Here is a 23352-nt window from a genome sequence, read left to right on the forward strand (position 1 = left end):
AGTCGTCGGTTGACCCCTTTGGTCTGTCTGGGTTCTGTTGCTACTTTTTCATTTTTCGCATGTAATGTGTGTAATCAAAGTAACAAAATCCAAATCATATTTCCTTCATTGACAACAAAATGTGGGCGGCCAACCCTTTTCCGCTTCCCACCCATTCATCTTCGATGCGCATATAAAACATTTTACTAGATTCATACAATCAATGCCCGGCCTCGGAGCATTTCTTAACCTTGTTAGATTGTACGTTTTTTCCCGGTCTCTGGTCTCTAGTCTCTGGGCAAAATTATTGGTCTGCGCATATGTAATCATCTCTCTGTGGTGGCTGCGATTGAGGAGGAGTACGGGCAAAGTGGCAGGAAGGTGGATGTTCCATGGGACACACCATAAAGTGCACACAATCAAAACGAAATTCGTTTTAGGTACAACTCCTTGGAGTGTTTCCTTCAAGGGTTACTTTGTTACATCCTTTTTTATTTATTTCCCGTGTAGTATATTTGAAAATCTTACTGGCCTTTTGGACCAGACTATTTCACATATGTCGGCAATTTTTTTATTTATTGACATTGCGTTTTATGAAAAAGGTGTTTGAAATATATATATTTTTCTGGGAAATTCTTAAAGCGCTTACATTTAAGATATTCTATATATTTCTCTTTTAATTAAACTTTCGAATAGAGTATATTACATGCAAATTATTTAAATAAAAGGTGTATTTGGGTGGAAGTCAACAAAATAGCCGAGTCAGCAGTATGGGGTCAGGGTTGCAGAGGTCTGACACCAAACACGTCGTTCGGCGGTGGACGAGAGTTCATTATTAAAAGTTTTTAAAAGCAGATAAGTGCACAGACTGATAGAGATACTCGTATCCGAGTTTGGCAAACACACGCATAGGAGGATATAACACTGAAAAAAAATTAAGAAATATGTCAAGGAGAGCAAGTCATTTTTATCATTTAACAAAACAAAAATTTGCCCTATTTGTCTCTTAGACTTAATGCAAATTTTATTAAATGGCGTATGTTTTTGGTTAATATCACAACGCATATTTTTTGCAGTGCAGTGGAGCGATAACGATAGCCCCTGCTGAGGCGTCACTTCACCTCTAATTGAAACATTAAGTTGCACATCACGTACGCGGTGTCAGACACTAGACGCCACCAGAAGACTGGCATTTTGGGGCACGAGGGAGGTCGTAGTATGCTAGGAGTATGCTAAAATGCGGTTGGCGGTGGCCTTTGGGTTTACCTTGCTTCTGGGGCAGGGACTCTCAACCACTCAGCACTTTATTTTTCTCGTGTTGGCATTTTAAAAGGCATTTAAGCTGAGCTGGTTGGGTTTATGCTAAGAGTGCAAAGTGATTATGCGCCGGAAATTTGTTTGTCGATGATTATGACGGGTTTAGGGACGGCGAGGGCTCCAGACAGGGTCTGGCAAAGATTTGACTACGCTCACGTATCCACTGGGTCATCACTGAAACGGAAAAATATGTTTTAAACTAGATATTGAGGATATACACTTGTATTGTCACCCCATTTGGAGCCTACGATGACCGGACAGGCGACATGCAGGGTGGTTGGGTCACCTAGGCCATCCGTATGCAAATTATACCACATAGCCGCTGTTCCAGCTCGGGGATACACAGTATACGCCGAATCGGCTGATATTCCTGGAAAAACTGTAGCTCCTCCCTGCTCCACATCGCTTAGCTTTAGTTTGGAATATAATAAAATATACTCGTAGATCTTACTTTTTACTCAACTTACATAGAACAAAACAGTGGCTATACGATCCCCTAAATACTTTTTAGTTTGTGAACGATGGTAGCCCGTGAAAAAACTACTTGATGCGTTAAAATAATCTTTATGCTCCCCATAGTGTCCCCCAATACCATAATTTACGATCTAAAATTTTAAATTGTAAAAATAAATTACTATTAAAGCTTAAATTTGTTATCAATACCTGAAAATTCTCAGCATCGGCCAACTCAAAGCCACTCATATCGTGGATACGTCTGTAAATTCGCTTAGTCAGTTCTTGATATCCCCGGTACACCCAATGTGCTTTGGCTGTCCTAACCATTTCTTTAAACGATTTTTTATTTACCGTAACAGCTTGAACCAATTTGCGATCGGTTAAACTAATCAGCTTTGATATTTCCCGCGGAGAAAGGACGTCGTGAAAAACTACCACATATGGATCCAATCCGATTTGCTCCGTTTTAAAGGGTGCTATACGAAGAAAAGGTGTGGTACTGGAGTTGTAGTAACACATTAATCGATTATTGCTTTTATAAGTTCCTTTGCAGCATTCTTTAGTGTTTTTCCAAATGTCATGTTTTTTATTGACAATTGTGCATTTTTTTGTCGGCTTTTCCTTTGTCGGGGTTTCCTTCATAAGCCTAAGGGCGTTCTCTTTTTCGCGTATAAGGAAAGCATCGCTGCTGCTGAGCTCTAGACCCTCTTCCAGTATGGATAGAGCTTGTAGGTATTGTTCTAAAAAATGAGATTATTGTTAAGCATTAAGGTAAGGTATATAAAATTTGTTACGGGATTGGACATAAGATTGAACAAGCAATTTTATAACATCCAGCTCCTCGATATTAAGTTGCGGCCCCATCGGAAAGGGTTCTTCCCGAATTCGTTGCAACACATCCTGTAGCAATGGAATAGCACACAAAAATTGATCATTTTCAAACAGATGCTGACCCATGGCATACAAATCGGGTACACTCATGCTGACACTAAGAAAAATAGTTTTCTAAAGCGCGAGATCTCAAACCAAATTAAAACATACTTATATTTAAAACGAAAGAGGTTTCCTCTAATAATATCACTTAATTTCAGATCATAATAGTCCCTTATTCGGATAATACCAGCACAGGCGCTATAAAGATCCATGTTCGTCGGCAATTTCTTGAGCCAAAGGTCCAGTGTCCTCATTTGCAAGACACCCACTGGTTTTTGCATAAATTTTCGCCACATAACCCAATCCTGGTTCAGTCTTCTGATAAGGGAAAGACCATTCAATGGATTCGAAACGTAGGCCAAAGGATCAGCGTATCCCTTTTCGTTTTCCGCTCTCATGGCTGCAATTTGGCTAATGAAATAATTAGAATAAAGAATCTTTCTAAGGTATAATGGTACCTTTCCAGAATCTGCAGCTTTTGTTTAAGGTCGATTGTGTATTCTTCAAGGTTATTAATTAATTGTCTCTCCATTTCCAGTAGTGGTACCAAGGAAGCCACCGATAGCGATGTTTTCTTATCAGACGTGCCATTTGTCAACGAACAAACTATAGTTAATATCAAAACCGCAAAAAGTTTCATTGAAGATATGATAGATATGAGAAATGTAAAATTTTTTGGACTAAAATTGCTTGACATGCTTGGGAAATATTTTTATTCCATTAGATTAAAGTAGTTAATAAATCAAAAGGAATTTGTCTGGTGATTGTTTTGATATGGCAGGTATTTCCACCTGTCGAAAATGATGAATGATGCTGTTGACCAAAGCGCTTTGGAATTTTTCACAGTTGGCACCAGATTGGTCTTATCAAATGCCGTGTCGCCTTAATTGACATTAAGTTTGAGTTGAGGTAGTTTTTATTGAGTTTCATTTTGGGTGTATAATATCACTAAACTAATTTTAGAAAGCTTGAGAATCATATCACTTTTTTAAGCAAGGCCGGCTTCGGAATTGGGCGCGTTCTCGAATCCATTTGTTGCACACTAAAAAGTGCAAGGCATTAAATATTAAACATAAAATATAAAAATATATAGAAACTTACCCCACTTTGAGCCTACTAAAACAGGGCAGGCGGCGTGAAGCGTCTGTTCATCGGGTTGTCCATCATCCTTGAGGTTATACCACATTACAGCAGTACCTCGTTGAGGATAAACGGTCTTATAAATGTTGGGAAAAACTGTGGCACCGCCCTGTTCAACATCAGACATCTGCAAAGTATTTCAAAGATATTAAATATTAGTTTCATCCCAATAATGTATAATAAACATGTCAATCTTACATAAAAAAGTACTGTGGCTATGCGATCTCCAGTCAATGAGCTAGACTTTTCCTGTTGGACCAGAAATTTATTTTATTGCATTTTGTTAACATTTTATTGGCATTTTAATTAAAATTATAATACTCACAGTTGCATTAAAAAAGTCGTAATGTTTGTCGTAGTGCCCTCCCAGCCCATAGTTCATCAGTTGCAGCATTTCAGAGCCAGATAGATCGAACCCTGTCATATCGTGTATGCGAGCATTTAATCGGAGAGTTAGTGAATTGTAAGAGTCGGGGAACCATGCCACCTTGGAGGTTCTGGTCTTCACCACCTCATTTTTTCCAAGGGACGCTTTGTAAACGGTGGCCCTTTTTAGACTTGGAGTGGCCATTTCTTTCATTTCGTCGATCTCCGCAGAGGAAAGGACGTCGTGGTAAATGACCATATAGGGATTCAGACCCACGATTTCCATTTTCAGAGGAGCTAGGGTGAGGAACGGAGTGGTGGTGCTATTGTAGCGACAGACAAGCTTGGAATCAGTGGACGCCGGATACATTCCTCGGCAACCCATTTCATAGAGAGTTGGGCTTCTGTTTGGATTGGAGAGCGGGTTCTAAGAAGAGGTAGTTCATATTTAAACTTTTTATATAAAGATACAAAAATTTAGTATGTAAACTTTTTGAAGCCATAATTCAACCAGCTTGTTCCTATTTTTATCAATGAAAATGTTACTCATATTGATTACATTTTCTGTATATGTTTCTTTTTTTGGGAACGTTAAATTTAGCTTTATCTTTTTGTTGACACTGCTTTTCTCTTATCACCTGGAAAGACCTACCTTCGGTTGGGGCTGCTGGTTGCTGGTTCCCGTCCTTATCAGAGCTTCTATTTCCATTTTCTTTACCAGCAGTTTAATATCATGCGGCTTATCAGTCAGTGCAATGTTGACAACTTTCAAAGCATCCGCCTTTTCGTCTATCGAAGTTTCATATTTTTAGAACAACATCGAACTTTTGATCTTATTTTGTACTTACTTAGCTTAAGCAGAGTTTCTGCATAAAAGGTCCGGACTTCATCCTTAGCTAGCAAGAAAGGCTCTGGCAGTTTAAAACTTTCCATCCAAGTAAGTGTTTGGTATATCCATCTGGACGCTCTAATAAAATTTCCCTGGTCGAAGAGGATCTGTCCCATTGCATACGAATCCAGAGCAGTTACACTGATACTACAAGTTATATTCATTAAAAAACAAATAGTTCAATGAACGGATATATCCCTACTTACGGGTATTGCTTTCCATTGAGATAACCACTGGCAATGTCCTCTACCTTCAAGCCATATGTGATCTGAATTCGATCCAAAGCGGTAACTGCCTCTTCTACGTCGGTACTTGTTGGCATTTCCTCCCTCAGGGTCTGGATCTTGTCTGCCTGAGTCACACCCACTGGATCCTCCATGAAAAGCTGCCATATCACCCAGTCACGATTCATACGACGGATCAGTGAAAATGAATTTAGAGGATTCGAAAGGTAATCCACTGTGGAACTTCGGGCCTTTTGATTCTCCAAACGAAGGCTGTCAATACTCCTGAAAGATATAACATTTTTATCTATTCTAACATAGTATTGTTTGATTGAAATCAAAAAATTTTAATGCAATGTCAACTCAAGTACTCTAATAAAGATAACAAAATAATCTCTTATTGTTATTATTTAGGGCTTTCATGAACTTATTAGTTTATGTCTTTACGGGTTGTACCTTGATAGCATATTGAACAGTTATGATTGTATTATTTTAATACTTTTTTTGAGATCTTTAATATTTTCAAAAATATGACTCAACATCTCCATTAACTTTTTTACAGGTTTATCAATCTTTTCCCATTTTTGCTTATTGATAAAAAATTAAATGAAAAAATATATAATATCTTCATCGAAGTAAACTTTTGTTTAAATCGCACAACAAATAATGCTCATTCTGGTTAAATATTCCTTCAACCCACCTGCGTACCGTCTCCAGTCTTTTTTCCAGCTCGTTGGCGTAATCCGAAAGGTTCTCTATGAGTTGGTCCTCCAGTTCGAGCAATTTCACCATTCCCGCCACCGAAGTGCAGTGGCTCGACTCCTCGATACTGCGCGCCTGCCTTAGCACCTGGCAGGTGAGCAGCATCAGCGAAATAAGCCATTTAAATGATCCCATAATCTATTACCGCTATTGGGTGTCGCTTTTGACCGGAATTGCTCCAGTTGGGTCTACGTGCCAGAGCCAACTGCCGGGGCGCTCGCCAATCTAGGTGCCAAAGTTAACATCGGGCCGAGAAGAATACATAGTGGTAGTGCGTTCCGTCAGTTAAGATTACGAGTCTGTGGTTTTCATTTTCACCCACTGATAAGCGGCGCATCGATAGCGGCACGCAGCGATTTAATTCAGGTGAAAACAGCACCGGAACCAAACAAGAGTGGGGCCAACTACGTGACGGCCAAAGAGCTGCGTCATCAAAGAAACGTGCTGGCCAAGATCACTGACCACTGACTGAGAATTGTGGGTTGCTGAGTAATCTGTTAAAGAGGTTTTCCAATGGAATCCAATTGGAGTTCGCTAAATAAGAGCTAGTTAAACCTAGTAAATAAGTTGGTCTGCAAAATAGTAGATAAACACATGGAAATTATTATCGGAATGGGCAAGCTTGCCTTTTTAATTACCTTTTATCACTTTTAATTAATTTACTTCTCGCATACCAGAGAAGTGTATATGAAACTTGAATGCGAGTATGAGTATAGGCGAAAGCACCCGACCGGGACATGCTTATTGGTTAATGCTCGCATTGCTGAACATTGGCGAATTGTTGGCCGGGCTATCTGCTTTAGCCATGAGTGCGTCCGTTGAAAGGGCTATTGCGGAAAACCTAAATACCGTTTTGTATGGCAGACCCACTTGTTGTTATTGTTGGGCTCGCCAAGGTATATCAATGGCAGAAAGGGCTTTAAATTTTACACTTTTTCGGGAGGATGCTCCGGGGCAGTTCGGTCATATGTCCTGCCGTTGATATCGGCTTAACTCTGCCATAAAACTGTCAGCGTCATGCCTACTATGCGGGGTCGGGTTGTTGGACAAATGAAATAAATTTTACAGCCAAATGGACAGAGCGGCCAAACAAAAAGGCCAAATGCAAGCGTACCCGGAGATTTGTGTTCTATAAAGTGGGTGGGCGTTTTTTGTGGGGAATGCGGAAGGCAAATCTAATGCGGACAACAAAAGCACCTGTGACCTGGAAAATGTCCAGCAGCCAAGAACCCTTCAGTCCGCATGCATGTTTATGTCCGAGTACGAATCCGTATCCGTGACCGTAGCTTTTGGCTTTACGGGTTCACTGTCAGCAGCTGGGCGGGACTTTAAGCTGCTTTCGGGCCACTTAAAGCCAGACATGGGCAAATATTTGCCCGCCGCAAAACATTGTTGTGACGCTGAGAGTTCTACTCCCCTGCCCCCGTCGACAAAATCAAACCAAGCCAGGAGCATGTTCATCAATTAAGTGTCATCAATCATCGGAGAATGGATCAAAATCGGCGACTACAGCGACGGGCAAACATGTCACGGTACAAAATATCGTTTAACCTAAAACATCAGGACCACAAAACCTATTTACTTCAGTCAGTTCTTAGAACTTAAATGGTGTTTTTACTAAAAAGGAGTTCTAGATTTTAGTTTCCATTTATTAAATTGTATTTTCTGAGTAAAGGTTGTAATAAGATATTCTTGTTATTTTTTTTAGATTTAATCATTACTATTTATGTTCGTTTGACTCGCATACATCATACCTTGAAATACCCTATATTCACCATCCCTTAGATATTGGAATACCTAAACAAACAAAAGCTAATGCATTTGCGGGGGTGAGGTTTCAGAATCGACATCGGTGGCACCTTCTTCAACATATCAGTTTCAATTCGGTGACCCACTGAATTCCATGGCGGGCATAAAATTTGAAAACGTTAAAACTTCACCACTTGCTAAAGTTTTTTCAGTGCTTTATGGGCCGGCCACTAAGCTCAAATCAAGCGGAAATTCGAACACTCGAATTCAGGATTCTCACTTCCCAAGGAATAAGGAACGAGACTTGAGAAACAATGCTCCATTAATGGCGCCCAGCGGTCGAAGATGCCGCCCGCCAATCTTTTCCAATACGAAATCAATGTCGAGCGGTTGCAGTTATGATTATTGCAGTTGTCAAAAGTTTTTACCAAGGAATGGGGGGAAATCCCCCTGCATAATGGGCTGGGCAAACAGAGAAGCTGATTCTCGGTAAAGGTTTATGCAAATGCTGGAGCTTTTATACACTGGCAAACAGACAGCCAAGGCGGAAGGTCCAAGGCGACGGCGATGGCTCGCTAAAAAATGCTTATGACTTGTGTAAACAATATTCCCCAGACCAGAGTCCTGAGTCCTTCGTTATACTTACGTGAAGGTATGCCCCAACCCCGATTCGATACGTTTCTGTGGCTCCGGTTAGAGCAGAGCACCCGACGAGTATCTGCAGATCTGAGTGTGTAAAAATATTTTATGGACTTTGGCATTTGCCGGGGAAAAGTTACTTTGTGCCAGCGTGTGTGACTTCCGCTTGTCCTTGCATGTCCTTCTGCTCACAGACACACACATGCTCGCACATTTTTATGCATTTTCTTAGCGGCCATTTTTATGCCCGCACACGTTTTCCATTAGACATCAACAGGACTGTCATTTCCTTCAGTTTAGCTCATTGTTTGAACTCCCAGATATCCTGCCCATCCGTTTGGCTAGAGGAGGGCTCGGGGTTAGACAAGCTAGCTGAAAACCTGTCACTCCCGCCTCTAATTGAAACTGGGTCAGTTGTGCCGGGCTAGAACATTAATCAAATTCGGAAGACAGTCTCTCTCGTTTTGCATTCGTCATTAAAGCAATTATCATGTTGGGACAATTACTCTTTGTTAGGAAGCTCCGAGCGATTGATTGAAACTGTTGGCTGAGCTGCGAACTTCAAGCTGCGAAACTTCAAACTGTGAATCCGCTAAATAGGAACTGTGCCAAGGTGGCATTAATCTTCATAAGCGTGACAAGTTCATTAGAAAAGCAAACACGGCATTGATTCTGCTTGCCTTTAAACTGATAAAGTACCTACCCCTTGATGGGTGGCTAATTAAAAATGTAACACGAATTAAGCAGATATCCTAGAGCGTTTTAGTAATTTATCAAACAGGGAATAAAATGTTACTTTCCAATTGCTTGAAAATATAAACCATTAAGAGCAACAGTCCTTAAAACTAAAAAAAAATTTTCCTAACCTTGATATTATGTCTAAAAACTGATACGAAAAAAATCTTAAAATTTTCCTGATGTGAACAAAATTATTCAAAAATTATCCCTTACCCTTATTTTATCTCCCACAAGTCTTATGCGCCTTCCACCGTGCCTCGCATAATTTCGCGGATATAATTTTTTAGCAAGGCGCTGAAGCGCGACGCGTATAATGCGCATAATTTCTATGCCACGTTGGTCACCCGAAAAGTAAATGTAGACACAGCACCGAGGTCGACCTTTGTGCCAGCCACCCCACCGCCCCACCAACTACCGGCAATAACTAAAACAACAACATGGAAAGCTGAAAAGGCTTTTGGCAATGGGTTTAGCCAAGAAGTGGGAGAGGGCAGTTGGGAGCCGGGAGTCGGGCTCATGAACAAAAGAGGTACATGCGAAAAATAAAACCTATTACCGGAATCATAATTATCTTTTATGGCCGCGTCTGTCATGACGACATTATGGCGTGGTCTGCTCCTGTTACCCCGTCCTTTGCTCTCCATTGTACCCTTCTCTTTTCCGCTAATGTCCTGTATCCTATGGTCTATCTCTGTCGAGCGTCGCACGTAGCAATAAAAAACCGCGAAATGCGGCCAAGTAGCAACAGAAAAAGTAACATAAATTACATACAAGCCCCAAAAACGGGGGGGCAAACGGGTCAGGGGGATCCGCCGTGTTTTTGGGGGCCTCACAAATTATGTAGCCGGAATAATATTTTCATTACGGCCAGGAGAACAGTTTCGATTCGTTCCCAGTCGCCTCGTTCCCCCAGACATCTGTCGCCACGTTGCCTTGGCCGAAACGAAAACAGGTGTTTCCTAATTTATTGGCTTGGCCTGCAGACGGTCCCCCGCTCTGGGTAATAATTTGCCTCCCACCCACGCCTCTAGATTCCACGGTACTGTTGCCCTCCTGGCGAAATGATTATTAAAAGTGTTCGGGTTGGGGGTTGGGGATGGAAAACACTGTCTGCGGCTGGCAGACAAATCAAAGTGCCAACATAGCTTGTCATGTGTTTTTTAATTTCTAATATTTCACGCGTCGGAATACACGCTCATCCCTCTGCTTTTTTTCTCTATTTTTTACCATCCATCCCCAAAGTAATGCTAATGCCTCGCAGTGCTCCTGACAGCCGCCGACAGAGGGCGCTGCCATTGTTGTGCACTTTGCTGCAAATTATGCGAGACACGTCGCCCGGCCATTTCCACTCGGAATTGAACAGATCGAAAAGGCCAGGACTCGTCTCGAGGTGTGCCCGAGGTGTATTTCAAGTCCAAGTCCAAGGATCACGAGTTGGAGCAGGACTTGAGCCAGGGAGAGTACTCATCCCGAGGCAACTACGTGTGATAATCCGGAGACCCCTCAAAGTTTTCTTAACTGGTGCATCCTATTTTTAAGTTTTTGTAGTTACGACAGGAAAAATACCTTTTAAAAAGAGTATTAACATTTTTTATTTAGACTACCAGAAAAGGGAATATTTTTTAAAGTGAAACTTTATTTAAAATCATAATTTTTTTTTGAAAACATTAATCAGTATACGATCCATTTAAGAAAGTCTTCTTTGATATAAAAATATACTTACTATTTTCCTTCGTCTATAGACGCCTTAGCTACCCTGTAAATTAGACTGATTGTGGCGGCTTCTGAACCGCCCAAGGCCAAGCGTGTGGCATTCCCCTTGTTAAAAATCGCAAAATGCACGTGCTGCCTTTTGTGTGGCTGTCGCTGTTGTTGGTTCTTGTGTTGTTGTAATTGCTAGCCGCCGCCTGTTGACAGGATACTTCAACTATTGTTTACCAGGATCCCAACCATCACCTCACCTCCCTCCCACTCCAGTTTAATTCAGCATGAAATTGGTTTGTATTATGATTTCGCAGTGGATCGCCTCTGGCGTTTGGCGAACACCTCAGCAAGTGTCAGCAGACTTAAAGCTTTAACCACTGCGGTGTGTTCCTCTGGGAACTGGGATATCCGTAAAAAAATATATATAAGTGTTCCTGAAAAAGTTCGCTTTGATGCCCGGCTTTAATTAAAAACTGCGCGCTTCGCGTAACTAGCACTTGATTAATTTTTGGTTGCACGCAAAAGTAGCGCGAAAAAATGCAAAGCAAAACAGAGACACGCCATAACCGCAAAGGGCCGAAGAAAAAGGGGGGGACGAGAGAAAGCAGCAGGAAAAAGGATTCAAATTAATTATGTCCATGCTGTGCCCTGGGGTTCCCATCCTGGTCCAGAACTCGTCCTGGTTGTCCTGGTCGCTGGTCCTCGGACCTCCTCCTGGTCCCGAAACCATCCATTTCTGTCCGTTTCTACTCGTACTTTACGTTATCAGCGCGTGCTCTGCATACGTGGCCGGATACCAAAGGACGGGATGTGTGCCAGAAACAGGACCAAATTCGGTATGAGGACATTGCACGCTGTGTCCCGAGAACGCGGTGCCATTCGTTTCGAGGAACTTTGTAGCTTAGTGGGCGGTTAGCCATGCCCAGTGCTTTGATATTGAATTTCCGCGAAATGAAATACGGAAACTGACCACGGGTTATGAAAATGAAAAAGGGGTATGGGCGTGATCACCGTTTCAAAGAGATTTACTGTCGACATAGACACTGAAATTAAATGCTTCAAATGGGAGTTACTCTGTCGTGATTGGAAACTGATAAACTATCAACGAACGTGTATAGCATTTAAACAGAAACTACTGGGATTAACGACATATATCTTATTTAATATCTACACCTGTGGATATGACAACCAAGAGGTTAAAGTACTTGTGCAAACAAAGAACTCCCACATTTAAAGACTCTTACTTAATACAGTCGCGACATGGGGTGAAATCCTTATGGATTCCTTTCGTTTGTCTGCCTCGCGTTCTCCCTCGGCGCCCACGTAGTCATTAAACCTGGGCACACGCACTCACAGATACACGCCACCACAAACGGCGGCATACAAAGATACAGATACAAAAGCAAATGCAGACGCAGGCTCTTCATTTGGCTTCGGAGACAAAGGCCAAAGCCTGAAACAAAACTCATGGCTGCTGCTCAGATATTAAATACAATATTAATAATCTCACATGTGTGGGTGGTGTGGCGGTGGGTGGATTTTTGGGTGGGTGTGTCGGCAGCAGCCGCCAAGAGCCATCAGTCATCCACTCAGCCACACACTCAGTCAGTCGACCGATTTTTACCTTACTTTGCAGACTGGCGCCAGGCCAAAACAAAGAGCCATCAACAAAAGGGAAAGAGACATCCCTGTCCTTGCCATCCCCAGAAATGTCCTGGATATCGACCCCAACCCCTTCTCTCTCCTTCGCCAAAAAACCGAAGCAACAATCGCTAATGTAAATGTTTGTCTGCTATTTGAATTTTAATTACTTTTTGCCGCGATGGCAGAAACTATTTGATATTCCCCAGCAAAACCAAACTCACCTAAATGTAAACTTTTTAATGGAATTCCTGGCCAGAGGAGCAGAAAAACTTTCCCCCCTTCTTTCTTGTCCGTTCCCCTTAAAGCCAATTGGTGGCTCAGCCCAAAAGCCGAAGAGCCCAGATCGTAATGCGCCTTAATTGAAATAAGTCCCCGGCCAATTGTTAGCCAAGCAGCCACTTAAACTGGTCCAAGTTAAGGTGAAAGATGCAGGCAGAAAAATATTATAAATTTAAAAAACATAAAAAAATAATATGTCAGTATAAGATAAAACTTTATAAGGTTAAAATGAGGGGAACAAATTCAAAACATAATATATGATGTGACATGCATTTTTTAATCCATTTTGTAGTTGTCATAAAACCCTAACTATTGAAAACAATTTGATTTTTTATCTTACAGTGCATTCTTTCCACACTCCCAATTGCACAATCAAGAATCAGCCTCAGTCTTCTTTCGGCATAAATTTTGGAATTGTTAGCCGGGGCCACTTGAACGGAAACGACTAATTCCCGTTGCCGAGATTGAGATGGAGCTGCTCCACCTTATATTCCCATACCATTTTATTTGATTCACTCCAGGCTGGCCAGCTCCTTTGAGACTTGAGACTGGCTCAGTGTCTGGCATCTGTTCCACAGACATCGAGAGTCCTGCCGCTTCCTTCGGCGGCACAAAAATATTCGGCTGGCTCCCGTAACTTGAAAATGCTTTTTATCGGATTGAGACGTGCGGTGGTCTTATTCTGCGGAAAACTTTGCTGCGGCGGTGAAAGAAATTCAATCAAAGGTACAAGTTAATCCCGCGTGAGTTCATAAAGTTCACAAGGCAATTTATTTGCCAGGAAGCATAAGTTTTTCCCTGTCAGCCGGTGCTTTCACCTTTAAATGGAGGAAGCTAACAAAGGTAGAGTTTAAAAACGTATACAGAATTTAAATGTTTTATTTCTCGTGCCTTTAAGCATAATGACACTTGTAACTTTTTATTCGAACTCACTTAACTCTATTGCGGCATATTGAACTGATTTCTCAAAAAGCACGCAAAGTAGAAAATTCTCGCAATTTTCTCTGTGATGCAGCATAAATCACGCGCCTTTGATTCCAGTCTTTTGAAGTCGGGAAAATTGTGCAGATTTTTGGCTGTTGAACGATAAAAATACAAAGAGTTGCCGGATGATAGGAAGTGGGTATTGGAGTGTGCTTCGATTGTGTCTTCAATTAGTGTTAAGAGCTTGTCAAACAAGCAGCCGGATTAAAGCAAAGTCGGTTTCCCGGCCATCCATACTCCAGCTCCTTGCCAGCTCGATTCTGCCCTGCTAACATGCAACTAACCATGGAGAACACGTTTCGATTGTGGGCGTTTCGGTGTTTTTCGGGAGGAACCCAACTCAACTCAATTCGGATCGAATCGATTGGCAATAGCCGTGAGCTCATTTCACCTCTCGCAAAAGGCAACAGTTCGAGACGAAGGCAAACATCTAATTGCCTGGACAGAGCAAATAGAACAAGGCACTGGGGACTACTTAGGGCTTCTGGTCCTGGGTCTCAGGACTTGGGACAACGATAAAGAGGTGAAGGATTAATAGCAAATAAATTGATGTTGAAAAGGCGATTACCGAAGAAGGACAAGCCACTCGAAAAGTGCCAATGAAAAATGGTTTACAATTAGCTCCTCCAGGGCACACCTTTCACAATTTAGAGGAAACTTTAAAAGTAACAACCCAATCGATTAAATCTTCTTAAAGTTGGGATGACATTTTATTTAGTTTTTTGTTGCCTCATAAATCACATGGAAAATTTACCTATGAAAGAAAATGTCAGCAGGACGACAGTCTGGCCGAATAAAAAACATGCGGAAAATATATGCATAAAAACAAATTCTCATTCAAGCATTATCACATGAATTTCTTTTCTTCGGTCGTGTCCCCTGGAAAAAATAAATAACAAAAGCCAAATGTTGCATAAATTCGGCTGCCACTTGATGTGTGTATTACAACAAAAGGTGAGCAGGGAAAAAAATAAGGGGACTCAGGACTGAGGTCTTCAGGGGAGAGTGAACGTTTATTGGGGGTGACCAATGCCGGACAATGCAAATCTTGGCCGAAAGAGCAGAAAGCGAATCGAAAGGCACAGCTTGCATAAATTTTCATAAATTTACGACTTTGATTTATTTCATACATGGTCTCGTGTTTTTTTCTGGACATGTAAGGGAGACAGGGCCATTGATCTTTGCCTGAGATGTACCGAAAAAACCTTTAATCAATGTTAGCAATCCAAAACTCACCCAAAAATCGCTCACTTTTCACATTCATTTTCACAATGTGAGAGTGGCCAGCTAGAGGAAAAAGAAAATTGTTTGCATGTTCAACAGAAACAATCAAATCGCAATTTACTGGCTCATGGAAAACCGATTTATCGTTGGCGAAGTTAGTCGGTCATAAAACATCCATTAACTTCATGTCAATGTTGCATACGCACACCAAAGACCTCCAATATCCCTGCAGGACAAGCGTTCATTTGCGGTATTGGCAGGGATATGGGGCTGGTGGATCCCAGGAGGACTTCTGGGGGCTGGCACTTTTAACTGGGGGCCTTGCAGGCCGTTTTCTATGTTGTTCGGTGCAAATTACTCGGACTCGAATTCGTATCGGTCTAAACTCGTCTGTGGCCTCTGCAACATGTCAGCGTTTTATTGTAGCGAAAGGATACAAGGTACTTTTGGGTATTTCAGGCATTAAATGAGTTAAGGTTGGAACTAAGAATATTTATATATGGGGTACATCGAGTAGTTAAAAAACCTTCCTTTTTGATAATCCAAAGAATGGTCTTAAATTAAAAGATTTTTATTACAGGATATTTTTAGGACATCCTCTAGTAGTACCCATCGACTAGAATGACACGTGATAAGAAATGTCAGTTGGTTTTACTGTTGGGGAGGTGTATGTTCTAATTGAAGGCCGAAGGGCCAAAAAACGGCTGCTAAAAAACCGATTGCACACGTAGGCAAAAGCAATTTGCCAATTGTCGCAAAGGAAGTGCCGCCAAATGTATCTTGCAGTTCATTTTTTCCTCCACCGAGTTATTCCTTCCCCTTCCGCCATTACCGCAGAAAGTTAATTGCTGGCTTCTGGAGTGAATACTTCTCGCTGTCACTGTCATGCCAGGAATACCACCTACACGATCTCCTCCCCCCAGCTTCTTCTGGTCGGGGGAGTGGCACTTAATGTAAGCCGCCTTGGCAGAAACTTTTGAATTACCTCAGTTACCCAGGAGTTGAAATGGAATGTTGAAATGGGAATTGGTACGGTTACAACATTTAAGCCTCGACGCCGTTTTCATTTATGCCGTTTCAAGTTGCCCAGCCAAGCATCCAAGTTTGTCTTGAGGGGTAGGAAAATGTTTGTCTTTCATTTGGCTCATCCTCCGTCTCGGAATTTCCCTCTGCCTGGCGGCGGCCTGGTGGTGTCTGCTTAACAAATTCTCTACGATTATTACCTGCTGTTAAAAATTTCATAATCTCGCAGATAATAATTTAATGCGCCGTTTTAGTGGCTAACATTAAAAAGTTTGCCAAGAAAATTTTCCCAGATAGGGAAAATTGAATGGAGCTGGCTGGGGGTGGCACTGAGCTTGTCTGGCTTTTAATATGGTTGTAAGCAGGTAATTCCGTTACCATATTCCCCTCCTTTTTGAGGTTTCAGGGCGATAAGCAGCTGGCCCTGGCTTGACTCCAATTTGAACTGCAATTCATGAGGCAACAAGGGAAATAGAAATTGGCTTAATACTCTTGAAAATAACTCACAAAGCTTTACAAAATATTCATATTGTATTGGATATACTTAAAAACAAAATCTAATGAGTTCGTATAAGAATTTGTCATTATTTATAAATACGCAACGTAGCCTTATTAAAAAAGACCTTAAATATCTATTAAACTTTCTTCGAAATAGAGTAACTGAAGTTCTAAGAGTCCCTTAGTGACCCTAAATGTGCGAACATTAGCACCGCACATCGAAGTTTATCTATGACCAGGAGGACAAGCCCCTTACTCCTTTTTCACTTCCCTGCTGGGTCTCTGAAGGAAGGTGGTGTGTCCTTGCGCCTGTCTGCCCAGCATGTGAACTTTTCAAAGTTATGCGCATTTCTGCTGACCATTGGCATTTTGCAGCTTTTGTTTTTGCCAGGAGCTTTAGGATTCCTGGAGTTGGGGGCGTCATCCCTGGACAAAGGAAAAGGTCGAGGGCGACAGATGTTGCCCAATCGTTTTGTCTGCCGGCGCATCCTCGCATCGGTTTTGGGATTAATGCCTCGCCTGCTATTTTACTTTTTTCCCCAGGTCCAGGCCAGTTTATTGAAAAGGTGACGTTACTGCTGCTGCTGCAGGAGCCATGGGCAAAGTTTTGCCAAAGTTTGCCTCAGTTTGGCTTCTTTTTTTTTCGTCCTGCTCCACCGGCAGCTACTGTTGCTGTCGATAATATCGATGCGGAACATATGTGAACATGTCGTTTGACACATTTGTCAGTTGGCTTAAAGTTCCTGCAGGAGAGGAGAACCAATCGAGCAAAGCTGCAACAGGATTTGCGAATAATGAAGGTGAATTAGAAGGCTATTAAATAGATTATTCACAAAAAAAGCCATTCTTTTTACTTTGAATATATTTTAACTGCTTTTCAAATATATTAACTTAAGACTTAAGGCGTAATGGACCAGTTGCAACGCAATCTTTAACAAAACTACACCAAACCCCAGCTGATTTTGCATTTAAGCCAGCACCCACCTCACCAATCCGTATTTTAGGCCACTTCACAGCAAATTAGACGCTTTCAACAGCCTCTCGCATACACGAAAGGATATGGGGGAGTCTGTGTTCACATCTGTTGACAAATGACTGGCAATGTTCAACGGTGTTTGGCAGCACTTGTGCGCCTCATTATGTGGCATTTTGGGCTAACCGCTTTAATTAGCCCAGCACACGCATGTCGGCAAAGTGCAGGATGCATTGTCCTGTATGCCGGCTGACCAGTAAAGCCACTTGAGAGCCACCGAGCAGCGGGAAATCCTGCCCGGGGAGTGGGTGAAAGTGCACCACGCACCTCGCCCATAGACTCTAATTGAGTCACAAATCAACCAAAATATATTATGCACCGCAAATTGTGCGGTAATTACAAGCACACACACATACACTCTTTCCAAAATGGTGGAGATAGGGTTGTCGCCGAAACAGAGACACTCGCTAATTTATGACGCACACTGTAGCATACTTTCCAGCACCTGCACAAGACATCGACTCCGGGCGACAATGGCGGCGTTAATTTGCCTGCTAATGAGCCACAAAAACAAGCACAGCCAACTGGCTTAATTATGTTAATTTTCCCAACAAGCTCTCACCGTTGGCAGCAAGGGAGAGGGTTTGAAAATTTTGTCAGCAAGTCAGGAATTTTTGATCCTTGAAGTAGAAAGCTTAAAACTTCAAATTTCAAAATATTGGTCCGTGCTTTTATATTTATTATACATATTTATATATTATAGTTTACTTTTGTTCATTTAAATATTTAAAAACTATATTTTTTTGTATTTTTTAGTGACCTTTGTAACCACACTGCGTATACGTAACGTGACTCCCATGAAGTTTTAGTGGCTGCGCTTTTTGGCATTTTCCCCCGTCAAGTTTCAATCGCCAATCCATATCAAACGCAATTTTTGCACTGGCGCCAGTCGCCGTCAGGAATTTCTTTAAAGAACAAATTATTTGCCAAGGGAGGAAAATCGGGGTTGTGGTTTCTCGTAGAAGTCAGTGTCAGTTTGTCGCTTCCTTGCTTTCATATTTTGAATACAAATTGCTTTATTTGCGCTGCTGCTGCGCCAATTTCAAAGCTCCCCTTCTTAGTTGCGAGTCTCCATCCCCCGGCGAGTTGTCAGATTTGCTCTGCTGGAGTTATAAACAAGCGAGTTTGCCATTTCATACCTTTTTTTCCACTCTTCCACTACTTTCACTCCGCTTTATTTTTTCCGTTTTGAATTTTTTACACACACCCAGGGTGAGGGTTGTTGATGTTCTATAGGTGTGTTTTTACGAAAACAAATTGCTCCCCAATGAGCGTTTGTCATGACAAAGTTATTTGCATAGCACTTTCTTTTTTTTTTTTCTCTGTGCGTTTTGCTCTCTTGGCCATAATAATTGAATAATATTTGATATCTGGCAAATCATCTGATTCTAATTTGACAAGCGGCCTGACAGGCGACCGAGTGAATCAAGGTAATTTGACACAACAATGTTGACAAATGAATCTCGGGCTGGCGGGAGTTTTATGCGCGGATTAATGTCATCTGACTTTACGATTTGGCATCTCTAATGCAACAAGCCCCCGCCACGCCCATTTTAGGACAACTTTGTTGTGTGTGTGGGCCATAAAATGAAAGATGGAATGGAAATGGAAAAAAAACGTCGTCCAAACCGCAACCAAATTAGCCCTGGTTTATGACTTCTCATGCAGATCCGTTGCCGTGGAAGTTATGCATTGGAAATTCGCTTTTAATTAGCTGCTGACAACACGAGAACAAAAATTTGCAAATGGAATATGGGTTAGCCCCAACTTTGTAGCCTCAAAACATCCGTTTGCCTCTAAATTTAGACATTTAGCGAATCTTGTTAATGGACAGAATGGATCTTAATAGATAGAATAACTGCAAATTAAGAATCCTACAAAACATTTTTTATAAATGTAACTTTCAAAATTTGTTCGACTAATGGTAAAGTTTAAATTTCTAAAAATTGTTCAATTTTATAATATTTATAATAGTTTAAATTGTAGTATTATAATAAATATTGAATGATGAACATTTAATTTTTTTTTAGTAAAGTAGAACTGCAAAATTATTGGTAAACATTTTTATATACTTTTTTCAATGCGTAAAAAAAGCGAAAATATTTTTTATGAGCCGCCGACTTCTCGGCTCGGTACGGGCTGTATAATTTTATGACAAATTAATACAATGGCCTGGCCAAAACGTATGTTTAGACTTTTTCTGGTAACAGGATGAGTCCCATTTATGCGGTTATTTATCATTTTTGGCTAATATCGAACGAAACCTATTATTATTATTATTATATTTTGCACATTGCGCCTCATAAATGTGTGGAAAATGTTTACGTCGAGCGAAAATGATTCATACAATTACCGAATGAATTTTAATGTTGTTTTTTTCCTCCGCATAAATATCTAATATCTATTTGTAAACTGAAGTCGAGCCAGCCAAAGGTTAACAGCATTAAATGGGCCGGGTCGTAAATAAATAAATGATTTAGGACCAATAACTCTTGTGCTCTATTCCATAAAAAGTGAAGCTAAATTATAGTTGGACATATGTATGAAAATTAATAGTTGACCAAGCTCTTTTCATAATTGCTTGATGATTCAGTGGATGCTCTGAGAAAAGTGGCCTACCCCTGTTTTGGCCTAATATCGTAAGGGGAAATTCTGTTTGGCTAACATTCGCTGTTTGGTTTTCTGTTATTTTCTCTTGCCAGATTGGCATGATGTTGGCAAAATTTTCCTCTGGGCTTTTAGTCGCCAGGCGGCCGCCGGAATAACCACAGGTTTTTTTTGGGATTGAGCAGTCGAGTGTACTAGGAGACAAAGTCTATCTGGTCGGAGGAGCACTCATTTGTCGCCACATCGATGGCGAAAGTTTCGCTATTAAAACGCTGCCAATTGCTGTGATTCATATGCTGTCAGGAGACAACTGACTGAACTTTTTATGACAAACGGAAGACACTTGAGTTCCCAAAAGTTTTCCCTCTTGCCTGAGGGCAATAAAAAGTACAACTCGACCTGTCTCAGCTGCTGCCGTTCCCGTTAATGGCCGAAGCCTTTGAACTATTGATGAGCCATTTGATACAATTAGCCATCCCTTATCGGCGGACAAGTGCTTCCTCCCGAAACTTCCAAATGGAACTTTAATGCCTCATCCCCCAAAAGATACTTTCACTTCCTGTTTTGTAATTTATGCGCTTATTTCTTCATGGGGTAATGCCTGAAAAATTGCCACATTTCGCGCACCTTTGGTCCGTCGTTTGTTTCATCTCTTATTTTTCCCGTAATGAGTTTTACTCCTTTTTCCACTTTCCATTCACGACACGTTGCTGCATCCATCGACTTGACAGCCGGCCAAATGATTGAACGCGTGTCCATCAAAAAGTGCGTCTAATTGCTTTTCCCGCTTCAACAAAACAACAAAAAAATTACAAAAAGGGGTAACATTTTTGGGCAAAGGTAATTTTTTGCCGGCTATTTTTTTGGCTAGCTGTCCTAAATTTTTTTTGGAAATTGGAATGGGTTTCTAATTTGATTTTTTGGGGGAATGCACAGAAAGTGACTTTACTTTAAAAGGGTTAAGTAGTCCATACTTTAAGAAAAATAGAAAAGATGATTTAAGAAGTGGGCTTTAAGAAATTGTAACTCCTGTAGATTGTTTACGAGCTTGACCTTCGCAAAGGACAAAAATCTTTAAATATCCAGCCAACTGTGTAGCTTTTCGGCTCTAAACATTTTCTTTGGATCGGTTAAAGCATTAAAACTAAGGAACGCCTATATACACTTGCAATAAAGCAGGAAAAATGGCCAACTTCCTCAACAGCTGCGTTTCATAGGCTCCTTTTCCCTAAGGTCCTGGCCTCCTGGCCTCGTGTTAATGTTATGTAAGTAATTTACCTCAACTACAATCTCTGTTCGTGTGAGTGGGCTTAATTTACTGCCCTGGACCCCCCGTTCTCCTCCCGGTACTAAACACATTTACGTGTTATTCAATTTTGCAAACTAAACGTAAAAATATCATGTTTCACCCACTCCGCCTACTGGCAGACCAGAAAAACAACAACAGGAAATAGGCCTGGTGGAAAACCACTGTGGCGGGGGGAGCAATAACAGCAACTCCGCTCTTTAGGGGGAAACACTTTCACTTCAACAGTGTTTGGGTGTGTGCCTGTGTGTGTGCGTGTGGAAAAGTAAATATCAGGTTAATGGATTTGACGCCGTAGGAGCAGCAGCTCGCTTTCACTTTTGGCCTCTGCCTTCGTTTTCAAGCTTTTCCTGCTACGGCTGCAGCATTTTCCACTCAATAAATTTTCTCGGCGGCTGCGGCCACATTTTCCTGCCGATAAGCAATTTTCATCGAACGCACGGCAGAAGCATCTTGCTTCATTTGTTCCTGCTTAGCGCTGCCAGCGGAAAACACCTTCAGCTCCATTGTCTTAAACGATGAAAATTGCTTAATGTGCCACGAGAAATTGTTCCGAACCAGAGATGGAGATTGCCATCCCAATTATTTAAAGCCAAAGGGACACTTTTTTGGTTAAAAACGGTTTTAGGCTAAAAACCAAAAAAGTCTTTAAATTAACCCAGAAGCAAAAATCCCTTTTAAGTGATTTTTATATATACTTTTTACATTTCAATTTTACGGCCATAATTCCATTTAATTTCCACAATTTAATTTTGTATGCAAAATATTTTAGAATTGATTTCATCACGTTATCTGTGGCTACCACATGTGAGGCATTTGATTTCCATTCGCCAGAAGCCATTCCTTCAATTTCTTGCCTCGTAAACCGTGCTTATTCCCGGTCAGATAGATATTCTTGGCAGTACACACCACCCACCCATCCATCCATCCATCCATCCATGCGTCCATCCACCCGATATCCTTCGCCTCAGGACTCACATATGCAAAGTGAGAAAAAAAGGGGGGACAAGGTACAAATCACACGCGATCTCCTTTTGCCTTTCGCTGAAAAGTCCGCCAAGTCGCTAAGTCGTTTTAATGGCCAATAAAAGCAAAATGTTGTCACTTTTTTCGAATTTGTATAAATTTTCATTGCCCCGGATAAGCCGTTCTCAGCTCACAGTTCTCGGTTCGCCCGACTGATGCTGAAATACTACGTGCAATTTTTGTCCCTCCCCTCTGGTATTACCAAAAGGGTTGCTCTGTTTGTTGTTGTTTACGATGTACAAACTCTTTACTCTGTTCTTTTATTTTTATTTTTTTTTTGCAACTTATCGCATGCAGCAAGTTGAATTTTTCTCAGAGTCTTCGCCAAAGAGGAGAGACTCTGTGGGGCAAAGGAGAGCCGTGGACTTTTATGTTTGCCTGGGCTTTGATTTAGTTTCGGCGGGCGAATCAATTTGTTTGCATGCGAACAAATAAATAAAATTCCAGGCGATGGCACAAATCGCCATCGGAGGCCAATTTGATCGGTTTAAGCAGTTTTTATGACTCTCGCTCGTGGCTAGATTTGTTCGCATTATGTCGCCATGATTATAATTTATTATTATCTTTTTGCAGTGTGCCCTATTAGACGATTTGTCGCGTCTCGGCCAGTTTTCAATTTGGCCCAAATCAACCGCTAAGCGGTGGTGGCAGTTTTCGCGGTTCCACCTAATCCCATTGCATACTTTTGGGCTCTGAGCGGGGCTTGGAACTATTATATTTGACTTAAAGCTGCGTAATTTTATTAAACTTATATTTATTGTAAAAAAATCGTGTTGTATTAAATTCATTATATATCCCATAGCTCTTTCGCCTTCAACATTCATATAACATA

General features: G+C 41.3%; 2 protein-coding genes across 2 annotated transcripts; both read right to left on the reverse strand.

Annotated features, from left to right (window-relative positions):
* Positions 1-985: 985 nt before the first annotated feature.
* On the reverse strand, positions 986-3444 carry LOC6505960 (prolyl 4-hydroxylase subunit alpha-2). Its single transcript, XM_001964649.4, has 7 exons — positions 3144-3444; positions 2794-3096; positions 2547-2740; positions 1960-2492; positions 1764-1901; positions 1529-1706; positions 986-1470 (listed from the first exon to the last, which is right to left on the reverse strand). The coding sequence occupies exons 1-7, from the start codon at positions 3380-3382 to the stop codon at positions 1388-1390; spliced, it is 1668 nt and encodes a 555-aa protein (XP_001964685.3). The 5' UTR covers positions 3383-3444; the 3' UTR covers positions 986-1387.
* A 112-nt stretch (positions 3445-3556) lies between these two features.
* Positions 3557-6304, reverse strand: LOC6505959 (prolyl 4-hydroxylase subunit alpha-1). The gene is made up of 8 exons (XM_001964648.4): positions 6005-6304; positions 5287-5589; positions 5040-5227; positions 4844-4980; positions 4151-4618; positions 4024-4074; positions 3787-3952; positions 3557-3727 (listed from the first exon to the last, which is right to left on the reverse strand). The coding sequence occupies exons 1-8, from the start codon at positions 6199-6201 to the stop codon at positions 3666-3668; spliced, it is 1572 nt and encodes a 523-aa protein (XP_001964684.2). The 5' UTR covers positions 6202-6304; the 3' UTR covers positions 3557-3665.
* Between the last annotated feature and the right edge of the window lie 17048 nt (positions 6305-23352).

This window comes from Drosophila ananassae, chromosome 2L, assembly GCF_017639315.1.
Source record: "Drosophila ananassae strain 14024-0371.13 chromosome 2L, ASM1763931v2, whole genome shotgun sequence".
Taxonomy (NCBI): domain Eukaryota; kingdom Metazoa; phylum Arthropoda; class Insecta; order Diptera; family Drosophilidae; genus Drosophila; species Drosophila ananassae.